Source organism: Hyaena hyaena, unplaced genomic scaffold, assembly GCF_003009895.1.
Source record: "Hyaena hyaena isolate Hyena2069 unplaced genomic scaffold, ASM300989v1 scaffold_551, whole genome shotgun sequence".
NCBI lineage: Eukaryota > Metazoa > Chordata > Mammalia > Carnivora > Hyaenidae > Hyaena > Hyaena hyaena.
Window position 1 is genome coordinate 1,094,385 of NW_024081183.1, and position 17,775 is coordinate 1,112,159.

Consider the following 17,775-nt stretch of genomic DNA (forward strand, 5'->3'; position numbering starts at 1 on the left):
ATGTGAACGAGCCATCTTGGAACTGGGTCCTCCGGTCCCAACTGAGCCACTCCAAACAATGCCATGGGGAAGAGAGATGAGCTGTCTTAATATTAATAAGATATTACCCTTTTCTGGTATATAAAATTATATACCTTTTATAGTTTATGCTTTTGCCTTATTTTTAAAATCCTTTCTAATCTTAAAGTCATAAGGATATTTATAATAGTCATGTTTTGGTTTTCTACTGCATCCATGAAATCAGATGTTGTAAAAAAAAAAATTGGAGAGGGGTTCAGTATGTTAAGACCTCAGAAGTGGCTATTCTATCCCAACAAGTGAAAAGCTGAACAAACTGAAAAATTAACACTCTGTTTTAGATCCATCCAAGAAGTGAGGTCACAGGGCAAACTGATGCCACCCAAGTTTGGAGAGGCAAATGGGAGAACACAGAAAAATCACATTTTACTAAGCGGAAACCCATGAGCAGAAACTTCCACAACTAACCAACGCCAAGGTAGGAGAATCTGAACTGCAACTGATGAATTGCTGGAAGTTTAGTGTGGACAAGCCTGAGAGTTAAGAACTCTAGAGGGCCCCAGTCATTGAGGGGGTGGGGTCCCACACTTTTGTGAGTTTTACCATTAGGAGTTCAACCGCGTTCTCACAGTATTAGAGAAACATCCCTCATGTTTCCATCAGTGAATGCAGAAAAGGAACCATTTAAAAAGATGCCAGAGTCTACAGAAGAGTAGACAGGCCTTAACAAGGCCTGTCCTCAGGAAGACTATTTTACTGGCGCATAACCTGCTGGGATTTGATAGAGCCTAACTTATCCGGGAGAATGGGAAATACCCAATTCCCACCCCAGCCATCTTGTCCCACCTAAGAGCAAGGATAAGAAATACTAGTGAAGTTCATAGTTTAGGAGCACAACCCCCCCGCCCCCATCCCCGCAAAGACTGAGACCTAATCACAGGACTATAGAATAGAATACTTCTATCTCTCCCAGAACCTTACCATCACATTAGTAAAGGCCTATTTACAACAACTCCTTTTACCTAGTACATCATGTCTGGTTATCAAGAGACAAATTACAAGGTATACTAAAAGGCAAAAACTGCAGTTTTAAGAGATAAAGCATAAGACTAAAGCATATGCATAAGAAACTAACCTTAGACTAGAAAGTGTAAGAACTAGACTCAGACATGGCAGGGATGTTGGAGTTATTAGATTGGGAATTTAAAACTATGATTAATATGCTAAGGGCTCCAATGAATAAAGTAGACAGCATGTAAAAAAGATATGCAATGTAAGTGAAGAGATGGAAGTTCTAAGAAAGAATCAAAAAGAAATGCTAGAGAGCTGCTGCAGTATTCACTGCAGCACAAATGACTGCCTTTGATGGACAAATTAGTAGACTCATCAGTGGGCATGACCAAGAAAAGAATCACTGGGCTTGATGGTATCTCAACAGAAACTTCCCAAACTCTAGAGGGAAAAGAGGGGGATAAAAGGCTGAAAAAAAGCAAAACAACTCCCAGGGAACTGGACTATTCAGGAATTGTGGGATAACTACAAAAGGTGTAGAGTATACACACAACAGGAATATCAGAAGGAGAAAAAAGAAAGGAACAAAAGAAATTTTTGAAGGGATAAGGAGAGAAGAATTTCCCCAAATTAATATCAGACACAGATCCAGGAAGATCGGAGAACATCAAGCATGACAAATACCAAAAACACCCCTACAACTAAGCATGTTATATAAAAGTGCAGAAAACAAAAATGAAGAAAAAATGTTGAAATAAATCAGAGGCAAACCCGCCCCCTCCCTCACCTATAGAGGAGCAACAGCAAAAATTACATGCTTAGAAACCATATGAGTAAGAAGAGACTGGAGCGAAATAATTTAAGTGTTGAGGGAAAACACCCACCAACCTAAATTCTGTACCCTGCAAACTTATCCTTCAAAAGTGAAGGAGAAATAAAGTCTTTCTCAGACCAAAGAAAAAAAAAAAAAGTTTGTTGCTTTGTTACTAGTAGATTACCTTGCAAAAAAAGGTTCAAGAAGTTCCTTAAAGAGAAGGAAAATAATATTGATCAGAAACTCAAATCTACATAAAGAACACTGGAGAAGAAACAGGTGAAGGCAAAATAGAAACTTACTTTTCTTATTCTTAACTGATCTAACAGATAACAGTTTGTTCAAAATAGAAATAGCAACGATATATTTGTGTTTATGTATATATTTATTAACACTTCTGTATAAGTGAAATGAATGACAGCAATCATACAAGGGATGGAAAGGAGGAATTAGGATTCCTTGTTATTATATCTGTGAAGTAGTATAGTGCTTTTTTTTTGTGTGTGTGTGTATGCCACAATGTATAGTGCTTTTTGAAAGTAGACTTGTATTAGTTATAAATGTATATTGTAAATTCTACGGTAATCACTAAAAACCTAAAAAAGAAGGGTACCTGAGTGGTTCAGTCAGTTAAGCATATGACTCTTGGTTTCAGCGCAGGTTATGATCTCATGGTTTCATGAGTTTGACCCTGCATTGGGCTCTGCGCTGACAGCGGGGAGCCTGCTTGGGATTTTCTGTCCCCCTTTCTCCCTGCCTCTCCCCCATGCCATGCTGTCTCTGTCTCAAATAAATAAACTTAAAAAACAAAAAACCTTAAAAAGTAACATATGCTAAAAAAGGAGAAAAAATGGAATCATAAAATGCTCAACTAAAACCACCAAAGGCAGAGAAAAAGTAGAAGACAAAAATAGGCACAAAGAGGGGTGCCTGGGTGGCTCAGTTGGTTAAGTGTCCGACTTCGGCCCAGGTCATGATCTCACGGTTTGTGAGTTCGAGCCCCACGTCGGGCTCTGTGCTGACAGATAGCTCAGAGCCTGGAGCCTCCTTCAGATTCTATGTCTCCCTCTCTCTGACTCTCCTCTGCTCACGCTGTCTCTCTCTCTCTCAGAAATAAATAAAACATTAAAAAAAATAGGCACAAAGAACAAAGGCAACAAATGGGAAACTGAACAAATATGGTAGATACTTCTCAAACTATGTCAATAATTACTTTAAATATCAATGGTCTAAATATATCAATTAAAAGAGATTGGGAAAGTGGATCAAAAAACAAGACCCAACTCTGTGTTGCCTACAAGAAACCCACTTTAAATATAAAAAAGCATATGGGTGAACAGCAAAGGGATGGAGAAAGATATACCATGCTAATATTAATTAAAAGAAAGCAGGACAACTATATTAATTTCAGATGGAGCAGATTAAAGAGCAAGGAAAGGTACTACAGATGAAGAGGGGCATTACATAATGACTTAATTGTAATTCATCTAAGAAGATATAACAATTCTTACTGTATATGCAACTACAAACAGACCATCAAAATGTCAGAGTTAAAAATTAATAGAACTCTAAGGATAAACAGCTGAATCCGCGATTTTAATTGGAGATTTCATCATCTCTCTCTTTCAGAAATGGACAGATCTGGCAGGCAGAAAATGGTGAGGACATTGTTGAACACAACAGCACCATCAATCAACTGGACATAGTTGACATCTATAGGTTATTTCACTTAACAACAGTAGGACACACATTCTTCTCAAGCTCCTATGAAACATTCATGAAGACACACTGGGCTATAAAACATACCTTAATAAATTTAAAAGAATAGAAATCATACAATATTTGCTCTTAAACCACAATGCAATAAACAAAAAAATCAGTAATAGAAAGATAGGTGGAAAATCTCCCCAGTACTAGGAGGTTAAACAAAATACTTATAAATAACATATGGGTCAAAGAATAAATCTCCAGATAAACTTAAAAGTATATAAAACTAAATGAAAATAAAAATATAATTTATCGGGGCTCAGTCAGTTAAGCGTCCAGCTTCAGCTCAGGTCATGATCTCACAGTTCATGAGTTTGACCCCCACGTCGGGGCTCTCTGCTGACAGGTCAGGGCCTGGAGCCTGCTTCAGATTCTGTATCTCACTCTCTCTCTGCCATTCCCCTGCTCACATTCTGTCTCTCTGTCTCTCTCTCTCAAAAATAAACAAACATTAAAAAAACCCTAAGCTTCTACTTTAGGAAACTAGAAAAAAAGAGCATATTAAATCTAAAGTAAGCATAAGAAAAGTAATAATAAAAAACAGCAGAAATCAATGACACTGAAAACAAGAAGTCAACAACAATAACAACAAAATCAATGAAACCAAAAGCTGGTTCTTTGAAAAGATCAATAACATCAAAAGCCTTTAGATGGGCCAAATTAAAAAAAAAAATGACACAAATTACTAATATCAGAAATAAAAGAGGGGGTACCACTACAGATCCATGGTCATTAAAAGGATAACACAGCAATACTATGAATAATTCTAGACCCAGAAATTTGATAATCTAGATAAAATGGGCCAATCCATGAAATCCACAGTCTGCCACAATTCATACAAGAAGAAAAAGATAATCTGATATGCAATATTAAGGAAATTGAATCATAATTAATAATCTTCCAAAATAGAAAGCAGCAGACTCAGATGAATTCACTGATTAATTCTACTAAGCACTTAAGAAATAGATTTTACCAATTATCTGTAATCTCTTTTAGAAAACAGAAGCAGCAAGAATACTTCATAATTCATTCTAGGAGACTGGCATTACCCTAATACCAAAACCAGAGAAAACATTATAAGAAAAGAAAATTATAGACCACTGTCTCTCATGAACATAGATGTAAAATTCCTCAACAAAATATTAGCGAATCCAATCCAACAATATATTAAAAAAATTATACACTACAACCAAATGAAATTTTTTTAATTTTTTATTTATTTCTAGGAGAGAGAGAGAGAGAGAGACAGCGTGAGCAGGGGAGGGTCAGAGAGAGAGGGAGTCACAGACTCTGAAACAGGCTCCAGGCTCCGAGCTGACAGTCAGCACAGAGCCTGACGCGGGGCCCGAACCCACGAACAGCAAGATCATGACCCAAGTGAAAGTCGGACGCTTAACTGACTAAGCCACCCAGGCGCCCCGACAACCAAATGAAATTTATCTCAGGTGTGAGAAAGCCTGGTTCAAAACATTAAAAAAATCAATTAATGTAATCCATCACATGAGCAAGCTAAAGAAAAACTATCACATGATCATATGAATAGATAACTTAACTTTAGAAAAAACATGCGACAAAATCCAAGATTGATTGATGATAAAAACTTTCAGCAAACAAGGAATGGAGGGGAACTTCCTGAGCCTGATAAAGAATATTTACAAAAAACCTTCAGCTCACATCACTTAATGGTGAGAAACCAGAAGCTTTCCCATTAAGATCAGGAACGAGGTAAGCATGTTCCCTCTCACTACAACATTTCATTATTGTACTAAAAGTCCTGACTAATGTAATAAGAAAAGGAAATAAAAGGTATTTATATTGGGAAAGAAGAAATAAAATTTTCTTTGTTCACAGATGACACAAATGTCTATGGGGAGAATGCAAAAGAACTGACAAAAAAAATTCCTGGAACTAATAAGCAATTATAGCAAAGTTGCAGGATACAAGGTAAATATACAAAAGTCAATTGCAAGGAATGAGTGAAGTCTGAAATTAAAGACACAATACATTTACATTAGTACCTCCAAAAATGAGATACTTAGGTATAAATCTAACACAATATGTATAGGGCTTATATAAGGAAAACTACAAACTCTGATGAATAAAAACAAAACAAAACTTCTTAACTTTAGAGAATGAACTGATAGTTACCAGAGGGGAGTTGGATGGGGGATGGGTGAAATAGGTGATGGGTATTAATGAGTACACTTATCATAATAAAAAAATAAAATAAGAAAGAGGAAACTAAACAAATGAAGAGCTTTCTCATGTTCATAGGAAGACTCAATATTGTCACGATGTCAGTTTTTTCCAACTTGATCTACAGATTCAAAGCAATCCCAGTCAAAATCCCAGCAAGTTATTTTGTGGCTACTGAGAAACTGATTTTAAAGTTTATATGGAGAGACAAAAAAACCTCTAAATAGTCAACACAATATTGACGGAAAAGAACAGGGGTTGATACTACCTAACTTCAAGACTCACTAGAAAGCTACAGTAATCAAGAGAGTATAGTATTGGTGAAAGAACAGACAAATAGATCAATGGAACAGACAGAAAGCTGAGAAGCAGTCCCACATAAATATAGTGAGCTGATCTTTGATAAAGGAACAAAGGCAATACAATAGAGAAAAACACAGTCATTTCAACAAGTGGCACTGAAACAACTGGACAGTCACATGCAAAAAAAGGAATCTAGACACAGACTTTATGACCTTCACAAAAATTAATTCAAAATAGTTCACAGACCTAAATGTTAAATTCAAAACTATAAGACTCCTAGAAAACAAAACAGGAGAAAAAATGACAATGACCTTGGGGCATGGCAATGGCTTTTTAGATATAACACCAGAGACGTGATCCATGAAAGAAATAATCGATAAGCTGGACTCACTAAAATTGAAATCTTCTGCTCTGGGAAAAACACAAGATAATGAGAAGAAAAGCCACAGCCGGGGAGAAAACTCTGCAAAAGATACACCTGATAAAGAATCGTTTTCCAAAATATGCGAAGAGTTTTTAAAAAGTCAACGAAAAGTAAATGAACCCAATGAAAAACTGTTAGATACCTCCCCAAAGAAGAAACACAAATAGCAAATAAACGTGTGACAAGACGCTTTCCTGTCTATGTCATTAGGGGTATGCAAATTCAAACAACAATGAAATACTGCACACCTATGGGAAGGGCCAAAATCCAGAACGCTAATACCACCAAATGCTGGTGAGTATGTGGCGCAAAAGCAACTCTTTCATTGCTTGTGGGAGTGCAAAATGGTACCGCCACTCTGGAAGACAGTTTGGCCACACTTTACAAAACTCCACATGCTCTTAACATATGATCAGCAATCTCATTCCTTGGTATTTACCCAAAGGAATGGAAAATTTATGTCTACACCAAAAAAAACCCCAAGAAACAAAAAAACAAAACAAAAAAATGGATGTTTACAGCTGCTTAATTCATAATTGCCCAAACTTGGAAGCAACCAAGATGTCCTTCAGTAGGTGAACAGATAAACTGTGATATAGCCAGACAATAGTATATGATTCAGCCCTAAAAAGAAATGAGCCATGAAAAGACATGAAGAAAATTTAAATGCACATTACTAAGTGAAAAGGTCAATGTGAAAAGGCTACACACTGCATAATTTCAAATACATGGCATTATGGAAAAGGTTAAACTACAGAGACAGCAAAAAGATGCGTACTTGCCAGGAGTTGGGGAAGGTGGGATGAATAGACAAAGCATGGACTTTAGAACAGTTAAAATATTTTGTATTATCATAATGGTGGATACATGCCATAATACACATTTGTGAAGACCCACAACATGTACAACCCCACGAGAGAACCCTAATGTAAACTATGGACCCTGGGTGATAATGATGTTTCAACAGAGGTTGATCACTTGAAACAAATGTACTTACTATTCTGGTGGGGGGAATGTTGATAATGGAGAAGGCTATGTATGTATTGAGGCTGGGGTATATGGAAAAATTCTGGACCTTCTGCTCAATTTTGTTGTGAACCTAAAAAATAACAGTCTAGTAAAATTCAGAAAACAAAAAAAGAGTTCATAGCAGATGCGAATATCCAAGAGTGGGGAAGTAGAGTATAAGCATTTCCTAAGCATGTGACAAATTTTCTTTCTTTTTTTTTTTTTTTTACAAATAGTTTATTGCATGTGACAAATTTTCTAAATGTATGTAAAATCTTTTTATCCACATAGTTTTGTATAACTGGTTTCCCACCAAACACCCTTTGGAAAATGCCACTCGAGTAATGAATAAGGATACTTTAAAAGTAAGATGCTAGACACAAGAAACTAAATACAAAATCTGGAAGATACAGTTGAGGTAAACTTACACAAAAGTAGAGCAAAAAGTCAAAGAGAATAGGGATAAAAATAAAGAGGGTTAAGAATATTACACTATGAGTTCAAGAGGTTCAACAGAAGAAGCGAGGGAGACAAAGAAATGGGAGAAAGTCACTGAAAAAAGAATTTACGAAAATTTCAAGAAACCAAAGAATGGATGGGGACATAAAGTGTCCAGCATGACAAGTAAAAATACTCACATCTCGGTAAGACTGCAGAATACTACTGATGAAGAGAAGCTTCAAAGAGAACAAACAGGTTTGTTGTTGTAAAATTAAACATGCAAATCTAAGAAAGATCTACATGGGAAAACAAAGACATGGGAAGGAGCAAACCTGGAATAACACAAAAGGTAGGTGAAGAGAATGTCGAGAAACTCAGAAGGGTCCAGAAGAGACTTTTTTTTAAGAGTTTGAAATGGATAGAATATATAATGTGCTTTAGCATAAACAGAGATATACATAGTAGTAAATGAGCTTAAGGTTGAATTAATAACTACCCAGCAAAATAAATACATAAAGAAATCAACAAGATTTACTCTGAAAACAAGATGCGCAACAATAATCATAGTACACTGCTTGGTTCAACTGAGACTAGCATTCCACAAATTACAATGACAAAATAATGACTTTCAACCTAATCAAAATTATAATATCATGGTATTAAGATAGGGAAGTGTGTGTGGTGTGGGTAAGTGATAAGGAGATTAAGAAGAGTTAAATCTTCAGCTTCTAAAGTGGGTTGTCACACAAAGAAATTAAATGCATCCAAATTGGCAAGGAAGAAGTCAAACTTTCACTCTTCGCAAACAACATGACACTCTATGTGAAAAACCCAAAAGACTGCACCAAAAAACTGCTAGAACTTGGGGCACCTGGGTGGCTCAGTTGGTTAAGCATCCGACTTCGGCTCAGGTCATGATCTCACGGTTCATGGGTTCGAGCCCTGGGTCGGGCTCTGTGCTGACAGCTAGCTCAGAGCCTGGAGACTGTTTTGGATTCTGTGTCTCCCTCTCTCTCTGACCCTCCCCTGTTCACATGTCTCTCTCTCAGAAAAAATTAAAACATGAAAAAAAGAAAAAAAAACCTGCTAGAACTAATCCATGAATTCAGCAAAGTCACAGGATATAAAATCAATGTACAGAAATCAGTTGCATTTCTATACAGCAATAATGAAGCAGCAGAAAGAGAAATCAAGGAATCAATCCCATTTACAACTGAACCAAAACCTGTAAGATACCTGGGAATAAATCTAGCCAACGAGGTGAAAAATCTATACAGTGAAAACTACAGAAAGCTTATTAAAGAAATTGAAGAAGATACAAAAAAAATGGAAACACATTGCATGCTCATAGATTGGAAGAGAAAAGATATTGTTAAAATGTCAATACTACCCAAACAATCTATATATTCAGTGTAATCCCTCTCAAAATAACACCAGCATTCTCCACAGAGGTAGAACAAACAATCCTAAAATTTGTATGGAACCAGAAATGACCCTGGATAGCCAAAGCAATGCTGAAAAAAAAAAAAGAAAAAAAAGCTGGAGGCATCACAATTCTGGATTTCAAGCTATATTATAAAGCTGTGATCCTTGAGGCACCTGGGTGGCTCAGTTGGTTAAGCGTCCGACTTCGGCTCAGGTCATGATCTCACGGTTGGTGGGTTCAAGCCCCGCGTCGGGCTCTGTGCTGACAACTCAGAGCCTGGAGCCTGTTTCAGATTCTGTGTCTCCCTCTCTCTCTGAACCACTCCCCTGCCCCCCGCTCACGCTGTCTCTCTCTCTCTCTCTCTCAGAAATAAATAAAACATTAAAAAATTAAAAAAAACAAACAAAAAAAACCCCAGTTGTAATCCTTAAGACAGTATGATAGTGGTACAAAAACAGACACATAGATCAATGGAACAGAATTGGGAACCCAGAAATGGACCCACAAAAGTATGGCCAACTAATCTTTGACAAAGTAGGAAAGAATATCCAATGGAAAAAAGACAGTCTCTTCAGCAAATGGGTGTTGTGAAAACTGGACAGTGACTTGCAGAAGAATGAACCTGGACCATGCTCTTAATACCATACACAAAAAGAAACTCAAAATAGATGAAAGACTTAAATGTAAGACAGGAAGCCATCAAAATCCTAGAGGAGAAAACAGGCTACAACCTCTTCGACCTTGACTACAGCAACTTTTTAAAAGATTTTTTAAATGCTTATTCATTTTTGAGAGACAAAGACAGACAGAGTGCAAGCCAGGGAGGGGCAGAGAGAGAGGGAGACACAGAATCTGAAGCAGGCTCCACGCTCTGAGCTGTCAGTACAGAGCCCAATGCGGGGCTCCAACCCAAAAACTATGAAATCCTGACCTGAGTCGAAGTCCGACACTTAACCAACTTAGCCACCCAGGCACAGCAACTTCTTACTTGACATGTCTCCAGAGGCAAGGGAAACAAAAGCAAAAATGAACTATTGAGACCTCATCAAGATAAAAAACTTTTGCACAGGAAAGGGAACAATCAGCAAAACTAAAAGGTAACCAACCGAATGGGAGAAGATATTTACAAATGAAATATCAGATAAGTGGTTAGTATCCAAAATCTATAAAGAACTTATCAAACTCAACACCCAAAAAACAAATAATCCAGTGAAGAAATGGGCAAAAGACATGAATAAACACTTCTCCAAAGAAGACATTAGATGGCTAACAGACACATAAAATAATGCTCAACATCACTCATCATCAGGGAAATAAAAAGCAAAACCACAATGAGATACCACCTCACACCTGTCAGAATGGCTAACATTAACAGTTCAGGCAACAATAGATGTTGGCTAGGATGCGGAGCAAGCGGAATCCTTTTGCCCTGCTGGTAGGAATGCAGACTGGTGCAGCCATTCTGGGAAAACAGTATGGAGGTTACTCAAAAAATTAAAAATAGAACTACCCTATGACCCAGAAATTACACTACTAGGTATTTATCTGAGGGATACAAGTATGCTGTTTCGAAGGAGCACATGCACTCCAATGTTTATAGCAGCCCTATCAATAATAGCCAAGGTATGGGAAGAGCCCAAATGTTCATCGATAGATGAATGGATAGAGAAGATGTGGGATATATATACAATGGAATATTACTCAGTGATCAAAAGGAATGAAAGCTTGCCATTTGCAACAATGTGGATGGTACTAGAGAGTACTGTGCTAAGTGAAATTAGTCAGAGAAAGACAAATATCATATGAATTCACTCATATGTGAAGTTTAAGATACAAAACAGATGAACATAAAGGAAGGCAAGCAAAACTAATATAAAAACAGAGAGGGAGACAAACCGTAAGAGACCCTTAAATACAGAGAACAAACAGGGTTGCTAGAGGGGCTCTGGGTGGGGGATGGACTAAATGGGCAAGGGATGTTAAGGGGGACACTTGTTGGGATGAGCATGGGGAGTTATGTGTAAGTGATGAATCACTAAAAAACAATAAGTAAACTATCAGTAGGTTTGAAAAAAAATAAAGTGGGTTGTCCGTTAAAAAATGACTAAAGCATAAAAACAATAGCAATATTAACATGCCATTTATATATATGGAGGTAAATCAAAGAATCAGCTGAATTAAAAGTGACTGCATTTGGTGAGAAGTAAATGGGGAAGAGGGCCAGTTTGTTTTTGTAATAATTCTTATAAACCTATTGTTCCTTTAAATTATGAACACATATATAACTAATAAAAATAACTCTTAAAAAGTGCTGCACTGTTAAAAAAATGAAAGGTAGGTATAAAGGATATGATGTGGCATACAACTTTCGATTCACGATAGCTTGTATTTGAAGGGTCTATAAAAGGGAACTTTAATTAATCTTTCCACTGTACAAGTGTAGAAACTGAGGCTCAGAAAGGGAAGTGATATCAAGGTCACACGGAATGCACCAAGGCTCAATTAGAGGATGGTGATACAATGAACAGTCAAAACTGCCTTCACCTGGCCAAGAGCAGGAAATAGAGATACAAAGAAAGTTCCCACTTTTCCCAGGCTATGAGATTCAGGCTAAGGGAAGGATGCCAGCTCAGTGACTGCCAGGTTTAAATGGAACCTGTATCACTTCTATGGAATAGTGAGGCATAGTCACGAAGTTCCCACTAACATGGGTCTTACAGGTAATGTTGAAAAGACAACTAGGCACCTTAGAGGTATCTGGAATGATATGGGGTAAACCAAACAAATATGCAGGCATCTAGGGGGCATGCCATATTTCTACCAAATATCTACCAATATTTCTACCAAAGTGTTTATCTATTTTTTTCTTCCTCATCCATGGAGCTTAAGGTAAAAGCTACTGCTCGTTAATCTAATGACCCTCTTGTAGACTAAGCAAACCCACTCATTGGCTGGGGCTAGATGCAGATGACATATCTGGAGAAATCATGTGACAGGACCCTGACGATAAGCGGACATAAATACCATAGGCAGGCTATGTTGTCTTCCAACGGTTATTTGGAGAAGAAACTATAGCTGGCCTTCCCTTCAAGCTCTAACGTTCTAAGATTTGGGTGGAGACATCGTTAACCCTAAGAAAAAGACTACAAACCTCCCTGAGAACCATTCCAATTGCTTAAATGTCTCTAAAGAAGGTGGAGAATGTGCAGAGTATGGTTTCACACATCTACCTTTACTTTACACATAAGAAATGAACATTATTGGGGCGCCTGATTGGCTTAGTCGGTTAAGCATCTGACTTTCGCTTAGGTCATGATCTCGCGGTTCGCGGGTTCGAGCCCCGCATTGGGCTCTGTGCTGACTGCCAGCTCAGAGCCTGGAGCCTGTTTCAGAGTCTGTGACTCCCTCTCTCTCTGACCCTCCCCTGCTCACGCTGTCTCTCTCTCTCTCTCTCTCCTAGAAATAAATAAAACATTAAGAAAAAAAAAAGAAATGAACATTATTCATGGGGCACCTGGGTGGCTCAGTCCATTAAACATCCTACTCTTGGTTTTGACTCAGATCATGATCTCATGATTCATGGGATGGAGCCCTGCCTTGGGCTCAGCACTGATATGCAAAGCCTGCTTGGGATTCTCTCTCTCTCTCTGCCTCTGCTCTGCTCAGGCTCGCTCTCTCTCTCTATATCCAAATAAATACATTTTTACAAAAGGAAATGAAATGAGAATTATTCTTTATAGTTACCCCACTGGGAGACTATATCTATTCTTGTGGTGTAGCTCTTTTAATTACCTACACAGATGGCTGGTTTATGAAATGGACACTTTACTCTGAATCAAATGTTCATTGGTTGGTCTCAAAAAATCAAATTCATTCTCATAGCACCAAATTTGCCACAATCAATGACATTAAAAAAATGAGCCCAGGCTTTGTCTGGGTTTGTACAGGCTGGTTTTTGCTCTGGTCAGTCTGCAGTTACAGAGCTCCTGGGAAGACGGAGAAGGCACTCTCTGGAAACTAACTGTAGCTCTGGATCTCCATTTTGGTGGATGTTCTCAGCTTTCAACAGACCTTGCTTAATCCCCTTCCAAGATGTCAGCCAGCACTCTGCACCTCACCCATGACCCCCTCAGGAACAACTGTGTAGAAGGTGTGCATTTCTTGAAAAGTATAATGTTGAAGAGTGAAGAGGAAAAAAATCAGAATTCTTCAAGTTTCAGCTGCTCGTGAGAGGAGCTAATAGCATCATGACTGGTGCCTCTTCTGTGTAAGCACTTGGTGTGTGCAGAGCCTTGAAAAGTTTTCTTCCTCCTCTGCTTGGCCCCGTAAACAACAGAGAAGCCCCAGCACCCCCTGGCCTGCTCTCGCTGGCCCTGTTCCAGTCACAGGCGACCCCCTTGCTGTTCCAGCTGTGTGAGGTTCACGATGGGCACATATGGAAGGTGCTGCTGTGTCACCTAGAGGCTATGTGGAGCACTTCTCTCAGGAGCAGCTGAAGCCACCTTGTCATAGGTATTACCATGACGGCACGACACCAGTCATTCCATTGTGGCAGTTACTCTTCACAGCCTGGCAATGCTGGTCTCTCTACTTGGAACAGAGGGGATTGTGGGAGGAGAAAGAACCAACGTCTTCAAACGCACTGCCTCAAGTTCTACTAAAACTACTGACCTTTCTTCAGAAAGTGAGTGATTTTCTCAGCCTATTAATTTTCCCACAAATGGAATCTCAGATGTAAAAAATACCTCAGAAGACAGTGAAAACTTCTCATCAAGTTGTAAAAAGTTGCCTCTGTGGAGCAAGCCAAGGGAGTCTGCAAACCAAACTGTCAAAGTAGACCTGTCCTCCAGAACCCTATGATGCTGCCAATGCCCCACTCACCAACTAGCACAGAGGAGGAGCCATGGGAGGACTCTGAGCGCAGCCGCTAAGATCCTAAGGGACTCCCTGGAGTGGAAGCACTGCTGCTAGAGACCTGTCACCTCAGGGGAGCAAATGGCCCCTCCTATTCTGCTTCCATTCAAACTCATTTCAAAGAGTCCAAGCCTTTGCAATCAAGCTGACACCAAAAGACTAGTCTTGCACAAAGTGGGGAGGAGCCAGACCAAACCAAGCCACCAAAAGCATCACAAGGAAGAAGCTTTAAGGTTCCTTCAGAACTGGGTTTAAGAGTTTACTGATTCAAGTAAAAAAAGAAGCTACTACAAGATCTTGGGTTAGACTGGTTTGTTGATATGATCCTGGAAATTAAGCCTGCAGCCACTATTCTTATTTTACCTGAACTGAGGAGAGAGATGATGGTTCCCAAAAAGGAGGGCGTCTCACCAGTGATGCAGTTTTCCTCAAGCTTTGCTGCGGCAGAAATTACTGAGGGAGAGTCTGAAGGCTGGGGAGGGGGAGGGGAGCCAAACTAGGAAGACAATACTGGTGACAATGTGTGGCAGTTACACTGTAGGAAAGAGGATTCCTTTAAAGAAGAAAAAAAATAAACCGATACCTCAACAGCAGTTTTGGCAGAGAAATCCACCCTCCCCCACCCCCCCACCGGAGTACCCTGGTTTTGCCCTGTTCGGAGCTCTTATTCCAGCCTGTGCCTATTCCAGTGTGAGGCCTTGAGTGGCGGCTGAGAGCCCCAGGCAGTGAGGAGGCCCACAGGTCTGGTTTGTCCGAGGAAGAGCTGTGTGCTTTTGACTAGGAGCTCTGTGAAACGCAAGTGGCTGTGGGAAGGCTGAATTTACTGTTCCCCTCTCCCCCGCCGCAAGGAGAGAAAGACAAGAAATACAAATATCCAAGGTGATTAGCTTCATTCTGTGCCGTTTCTTCAACAGTCAGAAGAGTAATTAAGCTCTACTATGAAATACAACTTTCAGAAAAAAATTTAGCTATAAAGTATATAAATGACTTTAAATTGCTCAGGTTTTCTGAGGCAGCATTGGGCCCCAGTCATGCTGAGTAAACAGCCCTGTGGGACGCTGGGCAGTTACTGACTCTTCCTCATGTTATATCGTTCCAAAGTTTTTAATGAGAAATAACTCCTACAGTCCTGGTTTCTGAATATCCAAGAAAGACTATTTTCACTAGGAAATAAAAAATCAGAGCACTTGCACACGTATTTGAGTGGTGGCAGAATTACTGAAATGCTGGAAGGATTCTGGAAGGGATCAGTTACAAGGGAGCACTCCCAACTGGAAAGGTTGAGTATTAATATAAACTGGATGGGGGTGAGGGGGGGCTCCCGGTGCTGGCCCCACCTCCACCCCCCCCCACGCCCCAGCTCCCCAGCTCTGAGCTCACAAAATGTCTACCCAAGTTTCTTTCAATTGCTTGGAAAGGATGAAGGTTTCTCTGAAACTATTTCCGATGCCAAGGATAAACATTTTTTTTTCAAGATCTGATTTAGGTTTACAAACGGACAGTGGTCTGTGGGTGCCAGACAAGAGAAAGTACGGATACCGGGGCCTGGGGCTTGTTGTAGCTAATGCCGTGATCTGCTCTTACCTGTGGGGGCCTGCATGGCTGCGCTGGGGATGGTGGCAGCATCTTGGGGTACAGTGCTGGTGTCCGGTTCAGGGGTGCTGGTTGTTGGTGAGGTGGGTGGTGGGTTCAGCAAAGTCCGAGGTTTCCTCTGTCAAAATGGATGCGGAAAAGTTTGCTACCCATCACAGGTAACTTGTCTTCTGATTCCTCTATTCCTAGCACTCAATTCACCCATGAAATGAAATATATAGATTTGTGGATAGGACTGTGTTTTCTCTTTGTTTTCCACACAGAATCTCGCCCAAAACTTTATGTACAGTAGATGCTTAGTTAACACTTTCTGAATCTATGTAGGAGATTCTGGGCTTCTATAGAGCCAGAGCTTAATTCACTGTCTTTTATACTAGATTCAATGTTATCATTTGACATTCCAGGTTCTTCAACAGTTGGGCAGACAAAAGTAAAAAAGGCTTAAGCCTATTTTGACATTCTTTTGTACTTTGCTTCTGTCTTAAAAAATGGAAACGTCCCTTCCCCTAACTACAAACTCGTTCCTCTGTCTACCTCTTCATTTCATCATCTGCCATTTCTTAAACTTTCTACCCTAAGGTTTAAACCTCTAACTAAATTACTTCTCTAAAAGCTCTGCAGTTTTACCTGGGCTATGCCTTTACAGTAATAAACTATCCCTTCTGCTTGGAATGACCTTTCTTTCTTCTTTTTTACCTTAAAGATATTTGTTTATCCAGGAAATTTTTCTAGATTTCCTCTAACTACTGTCTCTTTTGTGCTATCTCTGTATTTTGTATTGCATCTGCCATATGTATTGTCATATAGAGTTACATACTGGTGTCCCCTATTAGCCTGGAGCCTCTTGAGGGTCTGATTCTGATTACTGTTCCTAGCATGGCAATTGCCATATAATAAATCTCAGTAAACATTTTCAATGAAACACACAGTATGGAATACCAATAATGGGGGAAGTGATACAAATGACTGAAGAAAAATCCAATATCTCCTCTATGCTGTTCAGGGAAGTTTCTAGGAAAGAAAGATCTCAGAAGGTTCTTTCCAAAACACAGTTTTCTAAAAGCCTTTCTGAATGCAAGGAAAATGTAATCATTGCTGAGATTCAGAAACCCCTTCTTACTAAATGTCCCAGGTCGGTTCCACTGCTGGGAGCTGTATGAACCTGTCTGCCTTCTGGGAGTGTATTGTCTCAAGTGACAGCACCAGTGACAGCAGGCTTATATAAGATGGCCTTGCCTGTGACAGTTATCATGCAAACATGAAGCATTCAAAGCATATATGGGACATGGACATTTCCTCATTTTTGGGGGACACTGCTAAAAGTAAAAGTCTAAATAAAGCAAGGAATCAGGGAAGAAAGGAAATATCAGTTCAACTTCACCAAGTTGGTGGTGGGATTTCATGGGGTCCCTGAAGGAACAAGCCCGGTAGGTTAGCAGAAAGCAGAGAGAATGGAAGGCATCGTTACTCTTTGAGATAAGTGCATTATATATGTATTATATCTATTCATATATTACCTCATTTCCATTTTACTGGGGAGAAAACTGGGGCCCAGAGCCTTACTCAAAGAAGTTTCTCACAGTCCCACAGTGGTAAGAAATGGAGATGAGATATAAACCTGTTTGTCTGGCTTCAAAGCTTCTGCTCTAGTCATGAGAGCACTTTGCTTCAGAAAGGAACGGAAGGGTCACGGGTTACGTGGAAGGCTTATACATTTATAGAAGTAGGCAGAAGGACAGGAGGGGGAAGTGGCGAGTCCAATGCCAGCCCAAAAAATACAGGATAAGATGAATTATTGTTTTCAAGAGGGTTGGAAACAAAGGGGACTTTGGTTATTACTATGTTTAGGACTGCCCAAGT

General features: G+C 39.4%; 1 protein-coding gene across 12 annotated transcripts in view; it reads right to left on the reverse strand.

Moving 5' to 3' along the window:
• The window catches only part of SCMH1 (Scm polycomb group protein homolog 1), a 181,347-nt gene that overhangs the window by 24,029 nt on the left and 139,543 nt on the right, over window positions 1-17,775 (reverse strand). For 11 of the 12 annotated variants that reach the window (XM_039255952.1, XM_039255951.1, XM_039255941.1 and 8 more), the window contains one exon: window positions 15,907-16,033. The exons of the other annotated variant lie outside the window; for it this stretch is intronic. In XM_039255952.1, the coding sequence (XP_039111883.1) occupies window positions 15,907-16,033 (127 nt within the window). The remainder of the gene's footprint in view (window positions 1-15,906; window positions 16,034-17,775) is intronic. 12 annotated transcript variants of the gene reach the window in all.